We start from the raw sequence: 12,562 nt of genomic DNA, 5'->3' as shown, positions 1-12,562 counted from the left end.
GCAGAGGGAAGAGGTAGGCAGAGCAACTGCTTTGTGAGAAAACACCTGTACTACTGGTGCTAAGGAAAACTGTTAGAGAAAAGCCCATGAGGTGGCATATACTGTACCTTATTGGACTTAACCTATAGTAAGCCAGCACATTTTAGAAAATTACTGACTTTCTGGAATTCAGCTTTATTTGCAGTTTTGAACGCAAACTCTGATAAACAATAATATCCAAGCTGGTGAATTAAAATTAACCTCACAGAGATAATTTTAGTTGCCATTTTATTTTTTTCCTCTTCAATTCTTTGTTATCAAATATTAATCATTTTAAATAACTAAACAGTAGAAACCACAGTAGAAATGACTGTAAGTTACTGAGTGGAGCATCTGTAGTGGCAAAAACTGCAGTCTTATTCAATTAAACAGTGTAAAGTGCATTACTCTTAGCATCCAATATGAGCCCATCTTGTTCCGGTCTAACTGTACTAAAAAGAGTTTGTAAAGGGTTGCTACAAATTAGTAGAGTTGCAATAGCCATGTTCTATCAACAAGATCTGTTCTACAAAACAATGTGCATTGGTAAATTACCAGCCACAAGGATGAACACTGAACCCACTCCTGTTCCCACAGCTGCTCTTTTGTCTCTCTCCTTAAATGTCAGTTGTTGGGTAATGCCTACTGCACTTCCAGTGGCTGGAGGGGAGTCACTTGGTGGCATCCTCATTTTTAGACAGTGGGTGGGTTCAGTTTGTCTAGCCTCTTCTCCTCTGATTGGCTAGTGGCACTGTGATACTTTAATTATCACAAGCCCCAGGCTGTGGGCTTGTAATACTATTCAGCTTCCTGACTATGTATCTGTTCCTTGCTTTGTCTTGTATTGCTGCTGTTTCTTGACCCTTTATCTGACCCTTGCCTGGGCGGTGTTTATTCCACAGATTGCTGTCTGCCCTGACCCTTGCTTGGTTAATGGACTGTGGCTAGCCGGCTCTGCTTGGGGTCCAGTCAGAAACTAATCCTTGTTGTATTTTCCTTGATCCTTTTCACTATCTTGAGGCCATCTGATCTGGTACATAAACATTTTTCCCTGGGGTTGCTGGAAAGCATCCCAGTTCAGTAAATCTAGTATTGCACCTTACGTCCTGGAGGCATCGATGTACCAATAGGCATACTAGCCTTAAAGGAAAGGCAACTGCTATAGGTGAAACTGTGCAATAGGCTTGCTATTTTTGCAGAACAGGATGTGAACTAGTCAACCTTACAGTAGTGCTATCATCTGTTTGTAGGAAGCATAAGCGGTAAAGCACACAGAAAAATGCAATTTATATACTGTGTGTGTGTATATATATATATATATATATATATATATATATATATATATAAGAAGCAGAAAACACAAGCTAGAGCACTGCAGATAATACATGGGTACTTCCTTGTGCCAACATGGCTAACTTCCTCTGAAGCTGATGTGTTTTGGAGTTTAACTTTGCTATCAATCTGCAATAAAATTCAAAGCAAGAATAGCTATTATGTGAGAATCTTTTTGATCTGTCCGGTACCCAATAGGTGAGAATACATTGTTTGATATTTAAATTATAGTTCCATTCCACTTACCAAAACCTCATAATGACAGTAAATTTAATGTAGATTTTGGTTGCCACAAGTCATTTCACACACTGTACTTCATTTCAACAGAGGACCCTGCCAAACTCCCATATCCCGCTTATGAAATATCTGACCACCTACTGAAGTTTTTAAAATATCAGTACAAGTACATACAGTGTTCATATTAAAACATAACACATGCTCTCTAATAAGTTTGCTGGGGATTTTTTTTTTCTTGGCTACATTTATATGTAAAAGAAGCTTAACAAATAAAAAGATAACAGCACATATGATCCCAGTAGACAAAAATGTAGTAAGAAATCAATTTCAGCTCAAAATTCTGTTATTGTGAGAAGGTTGCTGATAATCCTATGTTTCTGTTGTATGTAGAGGTTTCAGCTGTATACTGATGCATAGAAAGTATAATCAATCCACGCCAACAGCCTTCTGACACATATTGATAACTGTGGATATAGGATTAATTCTGAAGGACGGCTGTTTAACAGGCGAGAGTATTTAATGGTTCTCACCCTGAATGTTCAGTGTCATGTTTTAGATGCAGCTTCATATGGAGCATTAAGAAACTGGCCAAGCGTGTGAAGATGCCTAGTTTTCAGCAGCAAATATTTCCAAATTAGTATGGATGATTCAGCAGGTCTCAGTTTTTATGGCTCGATTACAATGGGTGTTAACATATGCAATAAAAATGTTTTTTTTTTCATTTTAATAAAGAGAAAATGGTTCAGTTCTTGCTCATTGTCAAAACTTTGGGAGGGTGTTTGTAAAAGTTAACTTTTTGTGACTTATAGTTGGTGAGAAGGAAATAACAAACTTTTAATATGTATATGCTTCACACTTCCAGGGTACTAATTTCTCTAAGCATGCTCTTAAAACGTTTTGTCCAAGCAACATCTCTAGTCTTATACTTCCCTTATTAGGGCTTACCACCTTGTCATGAGGACCATGGAGGCACAGACAGAATAATGGCTCCTGGAGCCCTAGTGAAAATAAAGTATTGGCTGCTAGATGTATAATATGTTTGAGGGATGTACATGTTTATACATATTTACATTTTTTTTATAATTAATACTGGACTGATTAGAACTGTGTGATGGGAGTGGGCCTGTAAGACTACTTAGGTAAGTGTTTGGGTACATGCAATGACCTGAAGTTTACAGAGAGCATACAAATTCCTTGCATTACCTACCTTCAGAGTCTTTTTTTTTTTTTTTTTTTTTGCTACATTATAGTTATTCTCTTGCCTGCACTTGTATTGTTGGTTATTTTTACAGGTTACTGATATAGTGGAATATGTATCTGGAATTCATGATACGTATTCAGGCTAGTGATCATTGTATGGGTGCTCACAGTTTCCATATGACTGACAAAGTTCTTTACTATTGCCTAACTACAATAAAGATGTGGTCTTGCCTTCCTCCAACCTAAAATCCATTTTGTGGCACCACTGAGGAAAGGCTACTCTAGTTAGCAAAGTTTTATACCTATGCTCTTTAGGAAGATATGAAAACATGTTTTCCCCATGCATTTTAGCTGTATATTAAAGTCAAGTTAATACAAAGACTTTTTCCACCAGTTAGCACTTGTACAGTTTGAGTTGGCTTTGATCTTGAATTTCAAAGCAATCTTCATCAAAATCCTATATGTATATTGTAGTAATATTTTACATTACGGACAATAAACTAGGTGAGACTATGGCCTAACTCCAAATATAATCAGTTTTTAACAGTGTGGATACAATGTTCTGTTAGGATTTTATCTCTGTTTGTGACCCCATTGGGGGGATTTTCCCTCACTTCCGGGCCTTGTTACACCCGGTTAAGAAATGTCATCAGGATTGGAAGGTACACCTAACAATAAAAACAAAGTTTGTAAGCCTTCTGCATGCTACTAAAATTCTTTCGTTTATGCCTATGTCTACTATTTCTCCTGACAAGAGAAGAGAGGATATCTCCTCACATACCACAATAAAAACCTGACAGAAGTTCCCTAAAGTACCCAATGCAAAATAAGAGTTATTGGGCTGGAGTTGGGCTTTAACACTATTGTTTGGTTTATAGTTGTGTTAGAAATTGTGTGGAACTGAGAATAAATAAACAGAACCACTGGTGACAATTAAATATCTGAATTGTGTGAGGTTTCAATTAAATGAAACAAATGACAGCTTCTAATATGGTAGTATGTGATAGTGGTTAGCTATTCCTCAACATCATTTTGACTATTATATGAATTTAGGATTAAAAAAAATGACAAATAGTGTTTGTAAACACATCAGACTTAGATTCTGTTTATTTATAATTATTAAAAATTTTAAAATAAATTAATGTTTTTCTTTTAAGGAGCTGCAGAAAAAAGTTCCAAACATGGAGCTGAGGACAAAACACAACATATAATTATGGCAATGAAAGAAAGAATGAAAATCCGAGAAAGAAACCATCCAGAAGTTTTTGAGGTCATTCGAGAGCTTTTCCAAATATCCAAAGAAGACTTTGTGCCTCATACCAAGTCAGCCAAGCAAAGTGTTTTGGATGGAACGTCCAAGTGGTCAGCAAAGATCAACATCACAGGTCAGACAGTAATCCTTCTTTTTAAGTGAACATTTTTGTTAAATAAAAAAAAAATTATATGAAGAGTCAGCATTTAGATCAGATGGTCAAATATCCACCAGTATTCATAACCAACATTTTAAAATTATTGCTTTTTAAAGTAAGCATTTTATAAAATACTTAAACATTAGACTAATGCTGGCCATTTTGTAGCATTTCAACAGCTTTCAGACAGCATTCAAACTAATAAAGGTATCCTAACATCAACCGTTTATATACAATAGTTGTATCATTGGGATGAGGAGTGCTTGCCTTAACATGCAATCATTTTTGGAAAACTCATTTAAAAATGTCTTGGATGTCTAGAAACATGTTGTATTTTTAGTCAGGGTAGGTCCACACAGACCTGAAGAAAGCCATTACCAAAAATAAACATACAGCTTATTGAGAAGTAATAAAATGGTAGTCTGAGCCAGTTGTGTGCTTTTATTTCTGATAATTCCTTTATAACATGGAGGTATTGTAAATACAGGAGAAATTTAAAGTTAGAAATTGATTAGTTGCCTTTTTCAACTGCTAAATCTGGTCACAGACACTCAGCTTGTCACAGACATTTAAGAGAAGTTGGACATACAGGATGTTTTGTGGCACACAGACTCTGAATAAAGCAAATTACAAACTTTTCAACCCCATCCTGCTGTGCCAACCAGTTCACTTCAGCAGGGGAGGAGTGGATGATGGCACAAAAAAAAGCTGCTGAAACTCTTAAAGTGGGACTAGACCTATCAATTTAACAGTTGCCAAAAACAGATTTACTGTATTCAGAGCATGCTGTGAAAGATTAATGTCACAGTTTGTTCTCTTAACTGAACTGTCAAGCCAATGAAATGGCTGGTGTCATAACTACAACACCAAGGCAACTGCAGAACAAACAGAGGCTAAGATAACCACTTCCTTGGCTGTAAAGGAGAGAAGGGTTTAGTTCTGCTTTAACTCAGAAAACTAACCGTAAACAGCTGATCAGAGGAGGAAGTGGAGCTTAGAACAAGTAATACTCCCTCCCTGTATTAGTGTCACCTCCTTTCATTCCTCCTTTCAACTGTCAAGTGCAGTGGACATCACAGGCTTGTTAACACCATATGCGCATGAAAACTGATGGAAACTGATGCACAGATTTCACTTGCATAGATATCAGTTTACATCAGTTTTCATGCGTGCTGCAATGAGTTTTGTATACCTAGCAGATCCCACCCGGAAAAAATCTGCACGTGATACTGGTGGTGTGGTGTGAATAGGGCACATACAGAACAATTCACTTTGTTGTACCCTTGCAGAACACGTGCAGAAAATCTGACGTCTCTCCACCCTGGTGTGAAGGAGCCCTTAAGGCTTAAACATTTAATAGTTGAAAGAGAGAGGGTGCTGCCAAGAGTTGGTAGGGTTTACAATGTAATGTCAACTTGGGTAGTAGCTGAGGCTGAAGTACAACCTGGTCGAAGGTCTCCGTAAACACATGCCAATTACAGACTAATATGGCTACTTGCAGGCACCCCAAGTTGATTGAACTTCAGTATTGTTACCTTATAAACATTTTAAGGGGAGGTCACATTCATTATAACCTGTTAGTCAGCACTTATAAAATATACCCGCTCATAGCAGGTGTGTCTGTTAAATGATTTTGGGATCCCCTTCAGAGATGATGTTGCACATTTTTCTCATTCATGCTTTCTTATCTTTAATATATTCCCATGTTTAGATATGATTACATGGGACACATTTTACATATTAACATTTTAATAATTTGATTAATTTTGCAGTGGTTTGTGCTCAGGGGTTACAAGCAAAAGACAAAACAGGCTCGAGCGACCCTTACGTGACTGTCCAAATTGGGAAAACCAAGAGAAGAACAAAAACCATATTTGGAAACCTAAACCCAGTGTGGAATGAAATCTTTCATTTGTAAGTATCTAAGCTCATAATGAAGGCACTGCTTACATGTTCTCTATCTACTTACTAATAAGAGAGCATGACAGGCTTTAAGAATCAATTACACTGTTAATCCAATACAGTGTCATTGGGTAGTAAATTATATTGAATGGCAATTTATTAGTGTTGTATATCTTTGAGTTAATCAATGCTGTTTTTACTGTACAACAGCAGTGGTGAATAGCTGATAGAGAAATGCCTGTCCTGTGCACTGATTTAGTAGATGAAAGGTTACATGTATCTTTTCTTATGCAGGAAGGTTGCATTAACCAAGAAAAGGGTACATGTTTCATTATAGATTGATAAATATAGAGCAGTAGATAGTTAATTAGGTGTAAGTCACGTAGGCTTACCCTTTGTTCGAATACAGGACTCCACAGCTCCTATGCATTATCCAAAATACTTGCAGCATTCACTCAAATTCTGGCATCATATTTTATTATTTAGCAGCAATGCTGATACTTTCTGATCATTTGCAATATGATAAAACTGTAGACGAGTCAAAGGCTCAGCTTAGCCGCTAGAATGCATGGTCATTTGCAAATCTGAATACAGAGAAGACACTTGACTCCAATGACATCATCTACAACTAAGCTTTATTATTCCAGGACTAGATACCAGAAGAGTCCAGCCAGACCAAGCCTCACTTTAACATGCTTCACCTAAAAAGAGCTTAAAGTGGAACTTTAGTCAGAAAATTAAGTCCTGCTAGATCACTTCAGACTGGCACATTTTGCAATGTAAAACATTAAAAATAAGTGTGTATACTAGTTAAAACCCAGTAATACACTGTCTCATCCTGCTCTGCACATGCTATGTTGCTCCCTATTTTTAGAGACTGATGATTATCTTTTGGCAGCCTAAAGATTAAATGTTTCTCAGGACTCAGCAAAATGGGCTTCAGTAAAGTGGAAGCCTTTGGCAAGAAGAAAAAGGAGCAATGCTGGAGGCGATTTACAGCACACACTAATTTTGGTAGCATAGTTATTAATGTGGATTGTATGTTTCTTGTTGTAAGGTAAAGTTCCACTTTAATCGTAGAGATTTGTGATCCAGTCCTGGAATAATAAAGCTTTGTAAAGGCTGATTTTATTGGAGTGTGGTGAAATTGTTTGCTCATTCCATGTGGGATTCCAAGCATTAATGAAGCCCATGTGTTGTCACTGGAGGCCACAGAGACAAGAGGATTGTGGCCTTTGAGCAGCAGTTCTGTAAAAAGAAGACCCTGACATGCAATATGCATTTTTACCTAAAGTGACTAGAAAGTCTGAAAAATGTACCCCTGCACAGTGGCATAGCGTGGGAAGGGGGTATCCAGGGGCAACATCTAGAAGGGAGCATAAAAGTCCCAACATCCGCTGCACCCGCCGTCTCGACTCCCGAGTGTGCTGCCACTGTGCGCTCACTCTGAGCCTTCGCTTGTCTATAACTTGTTTATAACTCCTTGCAAGTTGCACTGACTGCACTCCACCTTTGAGTCCGACCGACACTCTCCATCCACTAGCAACCTCCAGCTGTCCAGTCTCAGCGATAGGCACCCTGTGATTGTCCAAACTCGGTCACATGTGAGTGCGGCGGCGTACAGAGCTGACTGTGGGTGATCGGGTTCACGCAGCTGATTGCTCCTCACTGGCCTCACCGCTGGGCTTCCGGATCTCCTCCTCATCCGTCACACTCAGCATGGGAGATAAAAAGAACCCTAGTAGCAGGTGAGTGGTGGCGGTGTACTGCCAGGGCCAGGCTGGCTGGAAACGAGCAAGAACATGGAATCCTAGGGGGGAGAAAAAGCTTAGTAGGATCATAGCCTTCTCTACCTCCAGCAGTAGTAAATGGCAGTGGCAGAGCCAGGAGTGGGAAGCAAAGACTGGAAATGGAGCCATCTCCCTCCACATCACCTCATTACACTCCAAAATGGATTGATGTTCCCTGCCAACCTTTCATCTTGCAGGTTTTGGAGTCAAAGAAGCTTAACCCTAGCCACTCCAACTGCTGCAACTGTTGAACTAAAAATTATTGGACACAGCCTGCTTCCATCACCATATGGCCTTTACTGTCTTCCGAGTACTCCATTCCCTGCCACCACTATTTTTCCCCCCAAATTTTACTGTGCCCTACATGACCCAGAATATAGACGCTGTCATTGCAGCAAACTGTCAACAGCGGGGAGCACCTTCAAATATGTGGGCCAGTAGGCATGGGCAGAGGTGGTGCAAAGCTTTTACCACAAAGTGGGTAAATCTAGTGGTGGATAGGCAGCAAGTTGTGAGGGGTAAGCCTACTGAATTTGTGGTACCAACAAGAGTTGGGGGAGATTCGGCCACCTTTGCCATCGGTACCCCTCCTCTTATTCCAGCCCTGCCTCCTCCTCCTCCTTTTTTAATCCTTTTTCCAAGGACACATCCTTTATATTATCAGCACCATTATTTGGCCCTCACAAGCACCATAGAGTATAAAGCAGTAGCACAAGCTAAGTGGTGTTAAACTTGTTTGCCTGAGAGACCTCTGCCACAGAAGCACAGAGCTGCTGGCAGCTCTGCAGGCCAAGGCTGACACATGGATAAACCTGCACAAGCTCAAGACAGGCAAGTTGATGTGTAACAGTGGATCAAACTCCTTAGTAGCCCTTCATCTGGGAAAGCTCACACATATACCTTGCCTGGGCCCCTTGATGAACTTATCTCAATATTTCCTAGGCAACTACCCAGATGGGTTGCTGGATAAGGTCAGGAAATGGTTTGCTCATTTGTAATAGACTTATTCAGTCACAGCTCATTTGCCAGAGGTGCAGCGCCAATGAAACCTACCTCCAAAACGCCTCATTTGTGATAACCTTATGCATTGGAATTCAACTTTATACATGCTGATCTCCCAGCAACACAGCTGTCATGAAGTACCTGATTGACTATATGGAGCACATACAGGGGTATAGAGTCACAGGGCCAGGAAGGCCAAGAGGAGGAGGAGAAGGAAGAAGGGCTTCTCCCAAAATCAATATCAGCTGAGCAGTGCCAAACAAAATGGAAGAGCAAACAGGCTAGACTTCCTCAGACAAAGGCTTCTAGGACTGCATTCTTAGTGTGTGCACCTTCAAGAAGAGCGCTAAGGCTTTCAAGTGCCTGTAACTGATGTGTGCAAGTCCCAGGGGACCTCCACTTGTTGAGTCACCTCTCATGCACCATCTTCCTGCACCTTCCTGGGGGCACACCATCTGGCATCAACTATCATGGATCAGTTGGATGCTCTTAGAGATCTGGGTGGGAACAACTAAAATCTGTCCCAACCCAGCTCCCCCCTAGATCCAGGCCTGTCTGGAATCACACATGTTGGATTTGGCAGATTCTCCAAGGGACATTTTGCGTACAATATAGCAAACATTCGAGACACAGGCAACAGGAGAGGTGAGTATCAAAGCTCAACTATAGTCAGCACAAAAAATGAAAACATAGGAAAGGTTTTTGCTCATTTTGTTGTGGGGTAAGGAATTAACAGGAGTATGCACTTTATTCTTTACTGCCAATTTGATAGCCTGGCCTTTTTTGCTAGCTATAACTTCAGGATTATTAGCTCAATGTTGAAGAAGCAGATATTAGGTCATAGGTAACCTTTCAGTGCAGTAAAGTACCACTATTACACTATATGGTGTTCTGCTTTTGGTAGTTAAAGTGTACAGTTTGTAAAATGCCTCATACGTCTATATTTAAGTAATATCCTCTAGCAGTTAATTCCGTAAATTAAAATAAAGCTTTCAGGACTTTGTGACTACACCATACCTAAAGATTGAAGACAATAAAAGGTATCCATTAAGTTCATGTTTGGCACTTTGTTGATGGCTTACATAATACTGTAATATGTTATAAATCATACTAGCTTTTGCGATAAAAAAAACCTATTAACAAAGTGATCTTTTTATTTGGTCTATAGAATACAATTTATTTCACAAAGTGCATTTAACTACATGGCCTGAATCACAAGACTGTAAAGTTATATATAAACATATAAAAGTCACAAAATTGGTAGCATATCCTGTAATAAAATCTGATAGAAAAACATGCATGATGAACATAATACTGTAACGTCAGACTAATAGAGCTTTGTGATGTGAGCATCATAAGGACACATGCCTGGGAAGCATATGCTGAATAGTAGCTGTCAAGGTGAAAGTTAATTTGCTGGAAGCTAAGCAAGCTGGAGAACAACACAATGTAAGTTAGAGTTCTAAAAACTGAATATTAAACAAAAAATAGTGATTGACCCCAAGGTAAATATAGCAGTCTATGATTAAAAAGTAGTTAATAATTATGTAAACCTATCAGTATGGCAATTTTCTCCAACAGCAAGGATCAGAATCTAGCAAATATCTGATGGTTTGCTAGTAGATGACTAATTATGCATGCTTAAAGTGGATGTTTAAAGGTGGTCAGACCTGGTTGACAGGGGTGTTAACAGAGTGAACCATGATAATCTTGTCATAGTTGCTTTTACATCATAATTGGTCATGCATGGCTATCTATGCTTCCTGCAATTAAAAAGAACGTTTTATTATATTTGAATAGTTTGTTTCTCTAAAGAATAGACAGCAAATCTAATCCCATACTAATTTATGTGGATATTCTTGGATTTCTCCAGAATACACTATTCAGCATATCCATGGTTTAAATTTACTAAAATGTGTTGTGTGTGTTAGCAGGTGCACTTAGTTTTTTTCCCAATATAGTCTGGTACAAGGAAAGAGGTAATTAGGTGTTAGGTCCCTTTTTATAAATCTTCTTCTAGTGATGTAATGGGTGAAGCTTGTGCCCATAATCCAGAATGGGAAGGGCGTTATGAGATGGAGCATGGGAGCCAAACACCCCAGAGCTAACCAGAAATAGCGGGCTACTGCCCGAAGGCCCATAACAGGGCTGAAACCCCAGGCGAGGTGGTTCAACAGGTAGTCTCCCTGACTCTTTTTTACAGTATTTTGCAGACTGTGAGCAAGATGCAAAAGGCCTTTCAGGCCAGGTCAAAGTCCTCTGAAGTGAGCTGTACAGCTGGTTATGAGTGTGCCTGGCTGGGCAGAGCTATGGAAGGGACATTGAGAGAGATGGGTACACTAATGAGGGCGCCTCGATTAAACTTGGTGATGGAAGCTGAATGCTATGGACTTGGTATACATGGAGGAAATGATCCCAACTTTGAGGTGCTCCCAAGGAGAAAGAAGGTTCAAGAGCAAGATTGCTTACAAAATTATGTGCTAGTGCTCTGCTTCTAAATGACAACTACTGGATGTCTACTCCTGTGTGTCTTTGTAATGTCCGATGTCATAACCATCTTTAAAAAATTATAGTGTAGTGTGGGAAATATAATTCATGTGTGGATATTCCTTTATTCTTGAATATTCAGGCCTACGGCCGGGAATGTTGTGAGTGGGCATAAGGCCAGGAGTTTGACACAATATAGCGGAAGGTTCTCTCTACAGCAGGTGGGGTTAAATGTCCTATCTAAGAAGAAGCAGGGCAGGGACTTGTATATTTTGGTGCCAACACAACAGCCAATCACGAGCCCCCTTTCATGTGAAATTGCACCATTGCATGGTTACAAGTTAACAGTGGAAAGCCTCAAACAAACATGTTAAAAAAGTTATAAGCCTTAATTACCTAGATTAGTTGGTGCCTTCAGATGCTTGCATGCCAGCGTGTAGATCAATCCGGAAGTCCAAAACACTGGCTGCTCCATAATACCCTGCTTCCATGGTTTCTGTTCTGACCCTGCTTCATCTTCCCCACTCATCATTGGGATATGCCACAGTAGTAAATCAGCATGATTGGAAGAGGGTGAGGCTAGCTTTCAAGATGGCAGATTGCCACCATATGGAATGGCTTGGTTTTGTGAGAAAAATAGAGTAAGAATGCAAGCTTTCTATTTATGTTCTGTAAGGATGTGTAATAACCCTTCCCCCAGGGTACTCTGTGGGAAAGTCTCTACATTCACACAATCGTCACGAATAATCCCCATATTTTTTTTCTTTAATATGTTTATCCTATGATCATCAGCTCCATCTCATGGACATAATGCACCAGAGATCATTCATGATGACTGCGAAAATTTGTGACATTCATACAGCATTTTTAATGAATAGACTCTTTATTTTAATTGCAGGCAGCTATGTATTTCCACTATGTGATTAAGCACTTGCCCAAAGTTAATATTCAGTTGTACAAACATCTCTTCGATTTTCTAGGATTGTTACTAGATTTAGTAGTTATATAATGTCTGGTCTCCTTTACACTTGCGTCTCAGAGGCATGTCTCACAGACATTTGATGTGGTGAGGAGGCGATATGTTGCCTTCTCACTGCCTGTTGTAGCCCCACAAATGGCGCACTACCGTGCCTCAACTGAATTCATTGAACACGGTTGCTGGGTTGTTGCATGGCAGCCCCATTC

The 12,562-nt window shown here is 39.6% G+C and overlaps 1 protein-coding gene across 1 annotated transcript in view; it reads left to right on the top strand.

Moving 5' to 3' along the window:
- The window catches only part of LOC149451491 (protein unc-13 homolog C-like), a gene marked incomplete at its 3' end in the record, with an annotated part of 532,349 nt that overhangs the window by 335,880 nt on the left and 183,907 nt on the right, over nt 1-12,562 (top strand). The window contains exons 9-10 of the mRNA XM_089690607.1: nt 3,945-4,172; nt 5,969-6,110. Coding sequence (XP_089546733.1) covers nt 3,945-4,172; nt 5,969-6,110 — 370 coding nt within the window. The remainder of the gene's footprint in view (nt 1-3,944; nt 4,173-5,968; nt 6,111-12,562) is intronic.

The sequence above is a fragment of the Staurois parvus genome, unplaced genomic scaffold, assembly GCF_062004578.1.
Source record: "Staurois parvus isolate SC_StPar_1 unplaced genomic scaffold, SC_StPar_1.0 ptg000536l, whole genome shotgun sequence".
NCBI lineage: Eukaryota > Metazoa > Chordata > Amphibia > Anura > Ranidae > Staurois > Staurois parvus.
Note: the sequence above shows the minus strand (reverse complement) of the source record. Positions and strands in the feature narration are given on the sequence as shown.